The following is a 17870-nucleotide window of genomic DNA, read 5'->3' as shown; positions in this document are numbered from 1 at the left end:
TCTGTTAGGGAGCTTAAACAGTGCATAATGTAAGCACTCAGTCTTCATTTGATGGGTCATGGGTGTTGAAATTTTAATACAAGCTTCTCTTCTCCAAAATGTTCATTAGTCAATGAAGTTAAATAGATGTTTACAAAAACAAAAAGCTCCCAAAGTTTTAAACAGCCCCACTAAAATCCATTCCCCTCTCAACTGCTCAGCCTCCACACTCTTGCCTCTTGTGATGTCATCATTTTACTAGTTCTTTACTCATTATTGAGTCTTCCAGCTTAGACAGGACCCGAATTTCTAATATGAAACACAAGCAGGAGAATGAAACAGAGAAAACGTTCTTTAAAAAAAACCAACCCTTTGAGGCCTTCTTTATACAGAATAAAGAAGCAAACAAGGACATGAGCCCATTTTTTTGACTTTGCAGATGCCCTTTAAGAAACTGCTTCAAAGATAATGTCTTCTCAAGGTTATTACAAGACCTCCTCCAGCAAGCAATTGATTACTGTTGGACTCTTAAGATGATTTTCACTATATTAAGCCCAGTCAGTGTAAGAAATAGGGGTAGAATGTAGGACTGCCTGGGCTCATAGCCCGGTATATATTCTCTTATGCCAACGAGGCATTTTGGTAGGAAGAAATGCTACTGAAGCAGCAGAATTATCCTTTTTACCATATCTTGAATTTGCCCAAAACATTTGGAAAGGTTATCCAGTCTGGTATGGACCATTCTGGAGTTTGAACGGTTCACGGTAAAGCAAAATTAGCCATTCACACATACAGAACACATTTTTCCTTAGGTGTGCACTTACCAAGTTTAGCAAAATAAATAAATAAATAAATCTGCATGAACAGTACATGATTTTCAACCATTTATAACTCAGTCAAATCAAAACCAATTTCCTGTATGACAAGACTGCACACTGTTCCTTGGGGAGGGCTATTGCACTGACAAAACGACTCTAATCTCAATCATTTGGCCTGTAGCTCTGTATTATATAACGCTGCAAGTTTTTTCTTATGCATTGTTCATAAAATGTAATCCCCCATGGAATTAGTTGTTCCTGACATATTACAATGAGCCTTTAGGGCAGTATTTTCAGCCTGTGGTCCGAGGAACCCTGGGGGTCCACAGACTATGTCTAAGGGGTCCATGAAAGCTTGTCTTTACCATAGAACAGTAGTTTTCAACCTGTGGTCCACAGACACCTGGGGGTCCACAGACTATGTCTAAGATTTCCAAAGGATTCCCACCTCCATTCGAAATTTTTTAGGGGTCCTCAAATGAAAAAAAGGCTGAAAACCACTGATCTAGAGGACTTATCCCTGCATTACAGCAACAATGGCTACAAAGGTTCAGGACTTTGTTTTCCCAATTGTCTAGAGTCCAGGGTGGAGCTAGAACAGAGGTGGGCAAACTATGGCCATCGGGCCCCTCCTGCCCGCTCCTGAGCTCCTGGCCCGGGAGGCTAGTCCCCCTGACCTTTTCCAGCTGTTTCCCCTCCCCCGTAGCCTCAGCTCACTGCGCCGCTGGCGCAATGCTCTGGGTGGCGGGACTGTGAGCTCTTGCCAGGCAGTGCAGCTGCAGAGCCCCAGTCAGGGGTAGGGGTTCCGGAGGCAGGCAGGGAGAAGGGGTGGTTGGATGGGGCGGAGGTCCCAGGGGGCAGTCAAGAATAAGAGGAGGGGTTGGATGGGATGGCAGGGGGCAATCAGGGGCGGGGGGCCTGGGGGCGGTCAGGGGACAGGGAGGGGTGGGTGGGGCAGGGGTCCAGGGAGGGCTGTCAGGGGACAGGGAACGGGGGGGTTGGATGGGGCAGGAGTCCTTGGGGGACCATCAGGGGGTGAGAAGCGGGGGGGGTCGGATGGGGGCGAGAGTCAGGCCACGCCTGGCTGTTTGGGGAGGCACAGCCTCCCCTAACCGGCCCTCCATATAATTTTGGAAACCTGACGTGGCCCTCGGGCCAAAAAGTTTGCCCGCCCCTGAGCTACAAGCTGGAAGTTACATCAAGAATCAATCATAAGCCAGAACTCAAAGATAAAGGGTTTGGTTTTACTTCTAGTGTTGTCTGTTGGGGCAGAAAGAGAAGCATCACAGCCTGGCCGGTTCCCATTCAACTTCCCATTCCTACCCGAAGGGAAATTTGAACTCAGTGGGAGGTCACTGGGTCATTAAAGGGCATCAGCCCAGCAGAGACCAGCAACCCAGGAGGTTGAGGAGTGATTCTAAGGCCTTGTATACACTGCCACCTTACAGCGCTGAATCTTTCTCGCTCAGGAGTGTGAAAAAACACCCCCCTGAGTGAAGCGAGTTTCAGTGCTGTAAAGTGGCAGTGTAGACAGTGTACCAGTGCTGAGAGCTACGCCCCTCGTGAGGGTGGGTTTTTTTGCATGCTGGTGCCACAACTACACAGCCACACTAAAACACTGCCAGGGCAACGCTGCTGCAGCAGCACTTTAACGTTGGTAGAGAAGACATACCCTTAGTCAGGCTGCTGAAAGCCAGCTTCACTTTCCAGTGGACTCCAGACCAGGGAGCCTCAGCACAATCCTACCCTTCTAGGGGTGAAGATCATGTAAGAAATCCCATTTTATTTATTTTGCTTGTTAGTTTTAAGCTGACCAATGATTATGGTGCTGCATCACCCAGTAAAGAACTGATTTCCAATCCACTATCTGCCTAGGCAGGTGCTAGGAGGGAGCTGGGGGGGCTGGGCCTATGTAAATCTTGGGAGGGGGAGGGTTTAAGGTATTGTTGATATTTTATTATTCTAGTTACTACCATTCATTCATTATCCCCTATCCTTTGTGTCATCTACCTAATAAAGTCCCCCCCGTTGCTATATTGTTACTTTTGGGATTGTGATAATTATTTTATTCCTTGTGTACTGGACTACACTCCTACTACATTATTTGTCAGAAAACATTTTCCCAAGGGACAGCAGCCCTTGTGTTCCAGACACTAGCATGGTCCCCCTTGGGTGGAGGCACGAGATGCCAAGATAAAGAATCCAGAAGCAATATCATTGAGGGTGAGAGGGAGAAAAGGGCCTGAACCACACCTTAGGGGAAGGGCTGCAAATATAGAAATTATTTCCCTCCCATTTTCCTTTCACTGAAAAAAAAAAAACATTTTTCCGTGAAATGTTTCAAGGAAACAAAATTTTCACCTTGAATCAGAAACCAAATCAGGAAATCTCAGCCCCCAAATGTAATAGCTTCTCAAAGCTGTGAATGTCTGGAAACGGAATTATCATGGAAACTGTTATGCAACCTTAATTCTAGTGGGTTGCCTCCAGAACCCTGCTATAATGTTCAAGCAGTGAAGAGGCTACAAAAAATGTCCATCTCCAAAACACCTTGCCCAAATTTTCTACAGATGTTCTACCTAGTCTAAGACTACACCTGTGAAATTTCAGGGGGACTGGGTTCCATTGCAGTGAAGCTGGCGTGTCAGGGTGTCAAATCTGTGTCAAGTGTCTTCAGTCTAGTGTCTCCTTATTATGCTGAAGGAACCCAGGGTTCATTCTGAATTGCCCGGGGAGGCTGCTCCCCCATTTCTTGGCAAGTCCCTGGCCAGTTCCACCCAGAGGAGTGCGCTCTCAAAGGTGATCTTACAAAGGAAAATATATATTGGGTTTTTACTTTTTGCTCTTCTTTACTTCTTTATGATGTATAAAGGAAAGGCCTGAACATTTTATTATTTTTCCTCCCTCCAAAAGCCATAACACTTATTTTCCTATTTTTTCCTTTATTTTTTATTCAGTATACATTAAGGTCTTGTCTGCCCCGCTTTTCCATTATTGTAGACTGGTAGGATTATGACCATTCAAGCAAAACCTGGTTTGAGAAGGAAAATGATTCATATTCAGGCTGTTTAAATCTATCTAACTCAAATGCCTGAGAAACACACACACACACACACAATCACCTTCACTTAAGGCAGTGGCTCTCAATCTTTCCAGACTACTGTACCCATTCAGGAGTCTGATTTGTCTTGCATATCCCCAAGTTTCCCCTCACTTAAAAACTACTTGCTTACAAAATCAGACATGAAAATACAAAGCACACTATTACTGAATAATTGCTTACTTTCTCATTCTGTCAGTATGAAATTTTAGTTTGTACTGACTTTGCTAATGCTTTTTATGTAGCCTGTTGTAAAACTAGACAACTATCTAGATGAATTGATGTACCCCTGGAAGACTTCTGCATACCCCTGGTTGAAAACCACTGAGTTAAGAGATGAGAAAGAATACAGTCAGCATCTGAAGCTTCAAAGTATTCATTCTAAAACCAACAAAGATTAGACTTCAGATTCTTTATATTATATATTCCTTATATTTTCAAACTTACCAGAAACACCTACAATGATCAACACACCCCACAATATACCTTTCAAGATCCAGGGGTTCTACACATGCCTCTACAACATTGTTACTTCTGGGGGAATTCTGTGCCACTGCCAATGCAGAATTTTGCAGAAATTAACATGTGCGCAGAATTCCTTTTGGCCCACAGAAATGGGTTGCAGTGCTGCTGGCCGCCACTAGGGGCCACTGGACCCGGCAGAGCCCAGCTCGCACATAGAAGACACTGATGGGAGGAGGGGGAGGAAGCTAGAGGTTTCCCGGCAGCTGCAGATCCTAGCACACCCTGAGGGAAAAAGATGGCAGCATGCAGGAAACTCCACACAAGCAGGCAGTTTCTTCCTCTTGATCCCTGAGCTCTGAGGGGTAGGGGGCAGGTGTCTGGGCTGGGGGAGGGGGGACTGTCATAGGGGTTTCTTTAACTCTCTACTCCTGGGAGTTTTTTTGTGTGTGTCTGTATTGTTACAGAGGTACTTGCTGACGGGTATTTTGAAATAAATTACCAAAATAATTAAAACTGGGGTGATTATGTAGTGTTATTTTGACAAATAAAATCTGCAGAATTTTAAAATACTGTGTGCAGAATTTTTAATTTTTGGCACAGAATTCCCCCAGGAGTACACATGGTGTACCTCAGTCAGTTCATTAAATGCTCCACAGACAATCACTGTGCTCTCAAATGAACTTACACAGGAAAATGATAAAAGGCATGAACACCAGGTCCCCTGTGGGGGAACACTTTTCACAAAACGATCAATATATCTGACCTATCAGTCCTCATCCTCAAAGGAAACCTGCACAACACTTTCAAAAGATGAGCCTGGGAGCTTAAATTCATAACTTTGCTAGATACTAAAAATCATAGTCTTATTAAAGAACTGGTTTATGGCTTATTACAGCAATCTGTACCCCTCTAACCCTCCCTCCCCCTTTCTGTCCTATGGCTAGGGGTGTTAATGGTATCCATTTCCAGCAGATTCCCAAGCACTGGTGAAGTCTCAAGGGCTAGTACTGTATGTAGGAAATCCACTCCGCCCCCTCAGTCAGGGTGGGGCGGGTCTGGTGGCTCAGACACATGGACAGCCTGTGAGCTCAGTGCAGACACAGACCTTCCTCTCCATGCTTGGGGCTTCCATTATAATTTCAGAGGAAATCATGTCAGCACACCAAATTGGTTTATATTATAAATCTCAGCCCATTTCTCTTCTCTCCCCATCCCCCACTTTCCATCTCTTTCAGATAAAGACATGTCTCTTCCTGACCTTGATCTTAATGACAATGCTTTAGATATGGGTTTCATTTTCCCTTTCATTTGTTCCCCAGTCTCTGTCCTCCTTTCCCCTTCCCGATCTCCCCACCCTCCATTCCCCCCTCCTCTTCTCCCTCTACGTCTTTCTTTCACCATCTCCCTCCTGCTTTCCAACTCCCTTTTTTTCAAAGGCTTTCACGTGTGAGTGAGAGATGAGCATTCATCACAAACCAGTTTGGGTCAGTGAACATATGTGGCCACAGGGATTTTCCTTGGCACAAACAAGGGGGTTGTTTACAACACCTCTACCCCCTCCTTCTCTAATTCTGTCTCTCTCTCCCTCAGTCTCTCTTCCCTCTCCCTCTCCCCTTTCACCTACTCTCTCTTCTCCCCTTCCCTCTGCCAGCATTCTGGCCTCTTTTCTCCTCCCTGCTTTTTCCTGTTCTCCCTCTTCCATCCTCTCCCACTCTCCTTCAGTGGCTCAGCATAAACTGCCCCCTGGTGCCAGTGTAGAACATTCCCTTCATGTCTGCAATTTTGGGGCTGGTGGTTAAAAACCGTAAGGGCAAGAGCTGCTGATTGCAGCCCAATGGGCACAGTCTCGTAGAAGAGTAACAGCTCTTTGGAGACTGAATTCCACAAAACAGGCATGACATGGGCAATAGCAATACAATCATCCCACACAGTCTAACCAATCCCCCCTCAACTGCCTTACCCCTGGGAACAAGAGGGGAGTTTAGGGTCAATGCAAACCTTGGCCTCTCTCTGCCAAGACAGCCAACAGGGATGTTGAGTAATGCTATTAGTGCTTATTGGAATGTGGATGCCTGTCCCACTAAGAACTGGACTAAGACCCTCCACAACTCATAAAACACTGAACACCCATCAGAGAGGGACACATTTTGCTCATTACTGATCTGAAGCAGAAGCAGAACAGATTAGCATGCTGGAGGCTCCATAGCCTGCTCCCCAGCACCCCCTGAGCCATTCAGTCTCCTCAGGCTTTAGAAAGAGCTTATCTTAACAAAAACCTGCTCTTACCTTCCAGTGAGGCGGCTAGGTGAAACAGGCAGACCAGCCACAGCCAACCCATTCCCACTGCTCTTCTCCTTGCCCTTAAGGCAGCCTTAAGATCCATGTAGCTTCTCCAGGGACTCCACCATCTCCAAATAACACTCCCAACTCCCTTCAAGAGTTTCAAGGCAGTGTCAGGTGGGTCAGGGCCTCTCCACGCCAAAGCACAAGTGTCTCCACACAACGGGGGTGACTGGGGAGAGAGAGAAGGTGAAGAAAGGAAATCAGGTAGCCACAATTTCAAGCTATGACATGGCAGCTTCATAAGTACCAAACACAACCCTACCCCAGCATATGCTGTGCCTGACCCATAGTTGCAGAGTTATATCACAGACTGAATGCATGCCATGACAGCACTGCCCCTCCCCCCTCCTCATTCCCTATGCCTCAGCAGTGGTTTAGGAGGCCTCCAGACTCACAGGGAGTGCTTCACTGAGTCAGTATTGGCCCAGGCCCACAGCATGGTGCTAGGGGGCACTCTTGCTGCATGGCCAAGGCCCTGTCCGCTTGCAATCATTGGAAACACCCCATGGCACTTTTTCAAAAAGAGTGGAGCTGTTAAACCTTGTGTCCTTTCCAAATTCCAGCCCACGTAATTGCATTTTGCCTCCTTAGAATTTCCCGGGGCAGTTTCAATGAGAGAGATTATTTTTCAGATCCTGTGACACTGCTGTGTAAGACTGCTGACACATTTCATCCCAGAGATAGCTGCATTTCAGCTTCAGGCGAGTTATCACTGCAGACATTTATGGTTTTAGCCTCACAACACCTCTGACACTTAAAGAAGTGTTATCCCCATTTCAGAGATGGGGAAACAGGCAAAAAAAGTGAAAGTCAAACAGGAAGTGTGGCACAGCCAAGGAAAGAACCCAGTCCCAGTCTAGTGCCTTAACCAAAGCTTTGTGCTTCTTCTCTGTATAAAGATTGTCTGTAAACGCCCATCCTTCATCATGCCAGGCACCATACACACCTGCAGCAGTCATACTGAGAAAGTGGCATCACAAAGAGGATTCACTCAGCCTACCACAGTGCAACAGCTTTGTAACATCAGGTCCTTCTGGGCCCAGCCATCAGCGAACACTGCTCAGTCCCCATCCCTCTACACAAATGTCATGGACATATATAGGTTACTCATAGGAAACAATACATTTTGTTTCTTTAGGGCACCCTTCATGTAGCATTCCAAAAGGCACTTCAGGGAGACAGTCAAGTGTAAGCTAAGTAGAAAGACAAGGTTCTCAGGCGACACAGAAAAAGGGGAAATGGCTGGGCTAGAGGAGGGAGGGTAGAGTTGCAATTAGAAGAGCCAGCCATGCAGGGATCATCTCCAGATCCAGCAGTGAGGAAAAAAAAGCAGGGGGGCAAGTTTGGGGGAGCAGAGGGTGGACAATTTGAGGTCCGGGAGTAGAATGGAATTTGAGTTGCTTTATTTGTGTGAGAGAAAGAGGCATCGCCAGACAAAGAGGAGAGTGTCCCTTCCTGTACAGCCCTAGTGAGACTGCACTAGAATGCTGCATCCAGAGGGATTAGAGCCACCCCAAACATCAGGAAGATGTAGTAAAACTGAAGGGAGCTCAGAGAAAAGCAAGAAGTGTGATTCAGGGGGACTGATTTGTGAAGAGAGATAAAAAGAACTAATTAAATATAACTGGGACAAATGACTAAAATGTGTGTTGGGGGGGGGGGGGAGGGAGGAGAATATAGTAACTGGCTCCAAGTCTTATAAAGGTGTACACACTGAAAAAGGAGAGACGCTGATTGCAGAGAGAACAGGAGTACTTGTGGCACCTTAGAGACTAACAAATTTATTAAAGCATAAGCTTTCGTGGACTACAGCCCACTTCTTCAGATGCATACAGAGTGGAATAAATATTGAGGAGATATATATATATATATACACACATACAGAGAGCATAAACAGGTGGGAGTTGTCTTACCAATTCTGAGAGACCAATTAAGTAAGAGAAAAAAAACTTTTGAAGTGATAATCAAGGTAGCCCAGTACAGACAGTTTGATAAGAAGTGTGAGAATACTTACAAGGGGAGATAGATTCAATGTTTGTAATGGCTCAGCCATTCCCAGGCCTTATTCAATCCTTTGTTGATTGTGTCTAGTTTGCATATCAATTCCAGCTCAGCAGTCTCTCGTTGGGGTCTGTTTTTGAAGTTTTTTTGTTGTAATATAGCCACCCGCAGGTCTGTCATTGAATGACCAGACAGGTTAAAGTGTTCTCCCACTGGTTTTTGAGTATTATGATTCCTGATGTCAGATTTGTGTCCATTAATCCTTCACCTGTTTATGCTCTCTGTATGTGTGTATATATATATATATCCTCAATATTTATTCCACTCTGAATGCATCCGAAGAAGTGGGCTGTAGTCCACGAAAGCTTATGCTCTAATAAATTTGTTAGTCTCTAAGGTGCCACAAGTACTCCTGTTCTTTTTGCGGATACAAACTAACACGGCTGCTACTCTGAAACCTGATTGCAGAGAGTAAGGGAATGAAACAGAGCAAAGGGGAACATTTCAGGCTGGGTAATCAGGAAATATTTCATAACAGTAAGAACTATTAGATTGTAGTGAAATAGTCTCCCCAAGGGAAGTGGTAGAAGATCAATTGCTTGAGCCATTTAAAACATGACTGGCAATGCCTGGGAGAATAATCTGTAGAGAGCTGTAAATAATAAACATCTGTCCTCCTATGCAGTCTTTAATACCAAGATCTAAAAGCACTTTACTAAATTAGCAGACCCCTGAGAGAGAGAGATTGTAAGTATTGTGACTACTGTTTTACAAGGAGGTAAACAGAGGAACAAAGACAAATTCAACCCAGATGCTAAGTGCAGAAATATCTGCTGAAGCCAATGGAATTGTATCCACTTATATCAGGCCTCACTTTGGTAAATGTGAAGTGACTTGCCCAGTGTTATGCAGTAAGTCAGTGGCAGAGCTGGGAACAGAACCAGCAATCTTGACCTTGTTCCAACCACCAGATCTCAGTCTCAGTGTTGAATCAGCCAGACGATAGAGGGAAAATTGACAAAATGTGGCTGAAGGTTCTTATCAGGAATAAGGCAGAATTTGAAACAAACTGATAGAAGTGGACCCACTGCTGGCCTGGGGAAATGAGCCATTCTCCTTCCCCACCCATCTGTGGGGTAAATTATCTGCCTAAGTTTATACTGCTTTCTCAGTATTCCTAGCCCCAGTGAGTTTGCGTTGCAGATTTCAGATGCTGTCTCTTCCCCCAGCCAACGTGCTGGCCCAAAAATAAGGACAAGTGGAAGATGTTATGGCTGGGGGCCATGTATATATATGGGATGGCAGGAGGAAGCATTACCCCTTCAGAAATTGAGTAGTACTGAGGCCCTAATCCCAAAATTAGTCTCCTGCCCTTTCCTCCCACTCCTGTTGGGAACCCAGACCTGACCATCTCCTGGTTCTTCCATCCTATGTCCTCCACACACCCCTTCCAGTGCTGAACCCTCCTGTTACTAGAGTGACCAGACAGCAAGTGTGAAAAATCAGGACAGGGAGTGGGAGTAATAGGTACCTATAGAAGGCAAAGCCCCAAGTATCAGAACTGTCCCTATAAAATCGGGACATCTGGTCACCCTACCTGTTACTCCTCAGCAATCTCAACCTAGCCCAGCTTCTCAGCCACCTCTTCACTACTATAGATAGGCATCCTGTCCTGGTCACCCTCGCAGCTCCGTCTTACCACTCCCACAAGGATATTCAGGCCAGATCTAATTCTCTCTGATGCAGAATACACCTAACTTTCCCACTCTGCCAGCCCAAATGAGAACCTTCCCAGTGTGGAATCCCTCAGTGCCTCCCTGCTCCCCTTCCCTCTCTCCCAACCACTCATAATGGGCTGCTCCCACTGTCATCACTCTTGCATTAACTCCTCCATAACGAGCTTCCTGTATTGCCTCCATGCTCACAGCTTCCTAACTCCTGAATGACCTCTAGCTCCCAGATGGTGCTGAGAATTAGGCCTGGTCTACACTAGGAGGTTATGTCAAATTTAGCAGCGTTAAATCGAATTAACCCTGCACCTGTCCACACAACGAAGCTATTTAGTTCGACATAGAGGTCTCTTTAAATCGATTTCTGTACTCCTCCCCGACGAGGGGAGTAGAGCTAAATTCGACGTAGCCATGTCGAAATAGGGTAGGTGTGGATGGAATTCGACGCTAATAGCTCCGGGAGCTATCCCACAGTGCACCACTCTGTTGACGCTCTGGACAGCAGTCCGAGCTCGGATGCTCTGACCAGCCACACAGGAAAAGCCCCGGGGAAATTTGAATTCCTTTTCCTGTCTGGCCAGTTTGAATCTCATTTCCTGTTTGGACATCGTGGCGAGTTCAGCAGCACTGGCAACGATGCAGAGCTCTCCAGCACAGGTGACCATGCAATCGCAGAATAGAAAGAGGGCCCCAGCATGGACTGATCGGGAAATCTTGGATCTGATAGCTGCGTGGGGTGATGAGTCCGTGCTTTCGGAGCTGCGATCGAAAAAACGGAATGCAAAGATCTACGAGAAGATCTCCAAAGCCATGACGGAGAGAGGATACAGCCGGGATGCAACGCAGTGCCGTGTGAAAATCAAGGACCTGAGACAAGGCTACCAGAAGACCAAAGCGGCAAACGGATGCTCCAGATCCCAGCCCCAGACATGCCGTTTCTACGAGGCACTGCATTCCATCCTAGGTGTGGCCGCCACCACTACCCCGCCAGTGACCGTGGACTCTGACGATGGGGTATTGTCGACGGCCGCTTCCTTGGAGATGTTCGCGGACGGGGAAGATGAGGAAGGAGATGAGGAGGACGAGGCAGTCGACAGCGCATACAACGCTGATTTCCCCGACAGCCAGGATCTCTTCATCACCCTCACGGAGATCCCTTACCAACTCTCCCAAGGCATTAACCCTGACCCTGAATCAGGGGAAACATCAGTCGGTAAGTGTTTTAAACATGTAAACATTTATTTTGATCAGAACAGGAATGGAATATTAACAATGAGTTTTTCATGATTACTTTGCCCTAGGCGCTTTACTTTTTAGCCTTGCCAGTGCAACTACTTCAAAAGTATCTCAAAATGTCCGGTTTTGCATGATTACTTTGCACTATGCGCTCTACTTTTTAGTCCTTGCCAGTGCAAGGAAAATTCTGTCAATATGTCCGGGGATAGAGCAGAAATCCTCCTGGGACATCTCCACGAAGCTCTCCTGGAGGTAATTTGAAAGCCTTTGCATTAGGTTCCTGGGGAGAGCGGCCTTATTGTGTCCTCCATGATAGGAAACTTTTCTGCGCCAGGCTAGCAGCAAGTACTCCGGGATCAGTGCCTCGCACAGCATGGCTGCATACAGCCCTGGTTTTTGCTGGCATTCACGCAGCATGCGGTCTTTCTCTGTGTCCGAAATCCTCATCAGAGTGATATCACTCATGGTGACCTACTTTAAATTAGGGGAATGTTAGTATTGGGACTGATTGCCTGTTCCTTTACATAACTGTAACCGGCGGTTTACAGCCACGCGGTGGAGGCGGGACAGGGGCAGCATACAGGGATCTTTCCCAGGGACAGCCGCGAGGAGGGTGGGACAGGGGCAGAGTTCATGCTGGCTGGATTGCCGGCAGCAGGAACTGGCCAACGCTAGGGGCATTGCTTTGAACGTGAAAGGAGGGCACTGCTATAAATTAAGCTTTCAGCAGCCAAAAGTCTACGGCTTACCATGTCCACCTGCTACCCGAATTCCGCTGTCCTGCCTCGCTTGTGTGATCTATACTCCAAGACCCCAGGCACTGAATGGGAAGGCCGAAAATTCGACCTTGTCCTGAGTGCGCATGTGATAGGTGCTGTGCATGGTCTTGTTCACAGAGAAAGACTATGTTCATTGTTCATAAAAATGTATCTTTGTGAGGAATTCACTCCCTTTTCCCCATCCCACAGCTGTGAGTGTCTCCCGACCTACCCCGGCATCCCCCTCCCAGAGGCTGGCGCAGATTAGGCGCCGAAAGAGAAGGACACGGGACGAGATGTTCTCCGAAATTATGGGCTGCTCCCAAGCCGAAGCGGCACAGCAGACCCAGTGGAGGGAGAACATGTCGCAATACCAGCGATCACACAGCAACTGGGAGGACAGGTGGTGGCAGGAAGACCAGCAGGCGACTCAAACGCTGCTTGGACTAATGAGGGAGCAAACGGACATGCTCCGGCGCCTTGTAGATGTTCTGCAGGACCGGAGGCAGGAGGACATTATCTCCTTTTGGGTGAAAAAAAACATTCACCTTTGTGGTGTTTAGAATTCTTTGCAAACTGATTCCCTTTCCAGCACCAGGAGCAAGAACAACATTTAGATTAACAATGTCATTTTCAGTCACTTCTGTGGTAGTCAGTGCCCCAAAACCAGGGCTGGCTCCAGGCACCAGCATTCCAAGCAGGTCCATGTGCCGTTAGGAAGGAATGTGCATTTCGGCGGTGGGAATTCGGCGGCAACTTCTATATTCAGCTGCCTGCAGCAGCAATTCGGCAGCAGCTTCTATGTTCAGCTGCCCGCGGTGGCAATTCAGCAGCTTCTGTCTTCCGGCTGAAGACAGAAGCTGCCACCGAATTGCCACTGCCACTGCGGAAATGCGCGTGCCACCCTAAAGGCACACGGACTGCCCCCGCCGTCCGTGGCGGCAATTCGGCACGCTGCTTGGGGCGGCAAAAACAGTAGAGCCGGCCCTGCCCCAAACCATCATATAAACAAGTTTGAAAACATCAAGGAGATGTTTTTTATCAAGGAAAGAAAATACATAAGCTTCTCGCATAAAAGATAGAAGAGAATAAATCATTTCCCCACACAATGTTCAGGCAATTGAGGTCAGAAGTAAAAAGCTCATGTCCCAGAAAACAGGAACCAACCTTCAGAGGCTATATCTATGCTATACACCACTGGTGGCCATGTGTAATGTATGTGTAGCTCCAGCAGTGGGGAAGCTGATAGAGCCTTTCCTCACTGCCAGAGTCTTTCCCTGCGGCGGGCAAAGGCTCCAGTTACGGAGAGCTGCCGGAACCTTTCCCCACTGCTAGTCTTTTCTTGTGGCAGAGGAAGACTGCAGCAATGGGTATCCAGTATGGGGCACTACACTGCTGAAAATAGCTGTATAGAGAGGGAGACACGGCATGGGTGAGTAGAGAGGTGCATAGAGTATGAACGTGGGTACATACCCAAACCCTTCAAGCAGGTCTTTATTTGCCTCAGTCATGCCTCACGGTCTATACCCAGGCTAGGGGGCAACACGTCTAACTATAGTATGTGCTGCCACAAGAAAGGTGAAACTGCTAAGCGCCAGCACCTGAGAGGGGCAACTGCTAAGCACCAGCAACTAACTTCAGTGGGAGAAGGTCCAGAACTGGTTTCTTTTGTGACTGAAGCTAAGATTTTATTCCGTGCCAAACTTTGATTGCTGATGAAAGATAAATGATCACAATGCCAAGTTTTTTTCTACCAGTTAACGTCAAACAAATATCTGGATAGTGAGAGCTCACATGCCTCAGAGGAGGATGCTGTATATTAATAAAGAATATTCTTAGCCATTTTCTATTAAAAACTAACCCTTGCAGAACTGTCATGAAAATTTACCAGCTGAGGCACAAAAGTCTACTGACCAGCACTATAACTTGATGAAGAAGCAAATCTAGAGACATTGTATACCTCTATCCGAACTACATTGCTCTCCCTGGGTAAAAGTTGGCAAAGATGGGGAGCAAAGTTAGGGATTTTTTACTCAAGTTGTATATATGTCCTCTTTGAGAATTTTAAAAAAAATTCAATAAGGTCGAAGGGCTTTGTTTGGACTTTAATGATTTGGCTCTGCAGCTCTGGCCCTGAATTTTCAGGAAAGTTAGAAGTGCAACTGGTTCAGTAGTTTAGGAGTTAAAGGGAGTTAAAATGATTTTTTGACCTTTAGACTTTTCTTCCACTCCCTCTGCTAACAAATGGCTCTAACACTTAAAATTTTCAGCCCATATAGCGCTGAACACTCTCCTCCCACATAGGCTACTTTTATTTTTAAAATAATTATTACCATTATTCATCATCACTGTTTTTATGTATGTCAAGGGGCCCGAAAGTAGAATGCTTCCTTTTAAAACAACCAGTCTACAGCACAAGTGGAGATTTACTCAAGCATAGTCCCTTTGCTGCCTGTGCTGCTACCTTAGACTTGCTCCCGCAGCCCCACTTTATACCCTTCACTCTCAGCCATCTCCTCACCCCAACCCTCTCCCCCTGTACTCACTAACCTACCACTGCAAATACTGAGGTTGGTCTGGACTGTAATGTTGCCTTAACTGGTGGTCTTTGAATAAGGAACTGAGAATAAGGAACCAACATCAGCTTTACTGATTTCCCTGTATGTTGTGGATCCCATTGACAGGCAATGCACTGAGCAGCCTTTAATTGTAAGTTATAGTATTTGGCGTGAGAATATATAGACAGAAATATGAACCAGTGAGAGAGGAGCAGGGAGGGAGAGGAAGCCTGTTGCCCAGAATGCAGCTCTGCTGTGCACCAAGCACCCTGCTATGATTGATGCCTGTCAGCAGGGGCTCCAGCTTGTGGGGAACTTTGGTCCTGTCTCGTCTCTACAATCAGCAGTAGCTTAAGAACATGAGAATAGCCATAGTGGATCAGACCAATGGTCCACCTAGCCCAATAGCCTGTCTCCCAATAGTGGCCAATGCCAGATGTTTCAAAGGGAATGGACAGAACAGGGCAATTATCAAGTGATCCATATCCCCTGATGGATCTGGCAGTAAGAGTCTTAGGGACACCCAGAGCATGGGGTTGTATCCCTCACCATCCTGGCTAATAGCCATTGATGGACCTGTCCTCCATGAACTTATTTAATTCTTTTTTAACCCTGTTATAGTTCTGGCCTTCACAACATCCCATGGCAATGAGTTCCACGTGTTGACTGTGCATTGTGTAAAAAGTACTTATGTTAGTTTTAAACCTGCTGCCTATTAATTTCATTAGGTGACCCCTGAATCTTGTGTTATGTGAAGCACAGGCACCAACTTTCCAAAGTGCCGGGGGGTGTTCAACTCCCAGCTCTGCCCCAGGCCCTTCCCCCAAGGCCCCGCCCCCACTGCACTCCCACTTCTTGCTGCCCAGTTCTGCCCCCTCCCCCAAGCGTGCCGCATCATCTCCCCTTCCCTCTTCCCCCTCCCCCCAGAGACTCCTGAACGCCGCGAACAGTTAATTGCAGCGGGCGGGGAGGCATGGGGAGGGAGGGGGAGGCATTGATCTGCGGGACCTGCTGGCAGGTGCTGGGGGGTTGGGGGGAACTGATAGAGGGAGCTGCCGGTGAATGCTCAGCACCCACCATTTTTCCCCCAGGGGGTTCCAGCCCCAGAGCACCCACTGAGTCTGTGCCTATGATGTGAAGGGATAAATAACACTTCCTTATTCACTTTCTCCACACCATTCATGATTTTATAGACCTCTATCAAATCCCCCCTTAGCTGTCTCTTTTCCAAGCTGAAAAGTCCCAGTCTTTTAAATCTCTCCTCCTATGGAAGCTGTTCCATACCCTTTAACATTTTTGTTGCCCTTCTCTGTACCTTTTCTATTTCTAATATATCTTTTTTGAGATGGGGCAACCAGAACTGCATGCAGTACTCAAGGTGTGGGTGTACCATGGATTTATGTAGTGGCATTACGATATTATTATCTATCCCTTCCTCAATGGTTCCTCACATTGTTAGCTTTTTTGACTGCTGCTATACTTTGAGTGGACAGAAAACTATCCACAATGACTCCAAGATCTTTTTCTTGAATGGCAGCAGCTAATTTAGATCCCCATCATTTTGTATGTACAGCTGGGATTATATTTTCCAATATGCATTACTTTGCATTTATTAACATCGAATTTCATCTGCCATTTTGTTGCCCACTCACCCAGTTTTCTGAGATCCCTTTGTAACTCTTCGCAGTCTGCTTTGGACTTAACTGTCTGGAGTAATTTTGTATCATCTGTAAACTTGCCACCTTACTGCTTACCCCTTTTTCTAGCCCTTAGTTTAAAACTCCTCTACAACCATTTTAATTGTTACTTCCATACGAGGAGAGATTAAAAGACTGGGACTTTTCAGCTTGAAAAAGAGACAACTAAGAAGGGACATGATACAGGTCTATAAAATTCATGACTGATGTGGAGAAAATTCCTGGAGGACTAGTTCATCAATGGCTATTAGCCAAGATGGTAAGGGATGCAACCCCATGCTCTGAGTGTCCCTAGCCTCTGACTGCCAGAAGCTGGGAGTAGATAATAGGGGACGGATCACACGATGATTGCCTGTTCTGTTCATTCCCTTTAAGCAACTGGCATTGGCCACTGTTGGGAAACAGAATACTGGGCAAGATGGACCATTGGTCTGACCCAGTATTGCCATCTTATATTCTTCTGTAATTTGACATGCCAGCAATCTGGTTCTGTTTTGGTTTAGGTGGAGCCTATTCTTCATGTATAGGCTCCTCCTGCTCCAAAAAGGTTTCCTTGCTCCTAATAAGACTAAAGCCCTCTTCACTACACCATCATCTCATCCACGCAGTGAGACCCTGAAGTTCTGCCTGTCTAACTGGCCCTGCACATGGAACTGGAAGGATTTCAGAGAATGCTACCATGCCGGTCCTGGGCTTTAATCTCTTACCTACCAACCTAAATCTGACCTCTAGAACCTCACTCTTGTACCTTTCCCTAAGTTGCTGGGACCTACATGTACCCATTTACCATGACCACCAGCTCCTCCCCAGCACTCCCCATAAATCTATCTTGATGACTCAAGAGATTTGCAACCTTTGCACCTGGCAGGCAATTCACCAGATCGTTCTCTGGGTCACCACAAACCCAACTATCTGTACTTCTAATGATCTAATCCCCCATTACTATTTACCTGTCTCTTCCTAATAATTGACATTCCATCCCATGGAGAGGTATTCTCAGTACAAGAGAATACCAGGACATCATCTGGAAGGAGGGTATCAACCAGAGGTAGTCAATTATTTTTTATCAAGATCTAATTTTCTTGGTCAAGGTATGGTCAAGTTCCAGACTCCAGAGAAAATAATAATTAAAAAAATAACAACAACAACAATAATAAGTACATAAAACAATTTCAGGGTCGATTC

The 17870-nt window shown here is 46.3% G+C and overlaps 1 protein-coding gene across 4 annotated transcripts in view; it reads right to left on the bottom strand.

The window, feature by feature from the left end:
• The window catches only part of LOC101943327 (ephrin type-B receptor 5), a 144910-nt gene that overhangs the window by 111211 nt on the left and 15829 nt on the right, over positions 1–17870 (bottom strand). For all 4 annotated transcript variants that reach the window (XM_065584918.1, XM_042855020.2, XM_005281670.5 and 1 more), the window contains exon 2: positions 6649–6874. In XM_065584918.1, coding sequence (XP_065440990.1) covers positions 6649–6745 — 97 coding nt within the window. In that variant the 5' untranslated portion in view covers positions 6746–6874. The remainder of the gene's footprint in view (positions 1–6648; positions 6875–17870) is intronic.

Source organism: Chrysemys picta, chromosome 1 (assembly GCF_011386835.1).
Source record: "Chrysemys picta bellii isolate R12L10 chromosome 1, ASM1138683v2, whole genome shotgun sequence".
NCBI classification, from domain to species: Eukaryota; Metazoa; Chordata; order Testudines; family Emydidae; genus Chrysemys; species Chrysemys picta.
Note: the sequence above shows the minus strand (reverse complement) of the source record. Positions and strands in the feature narration are given on the sequence as shown.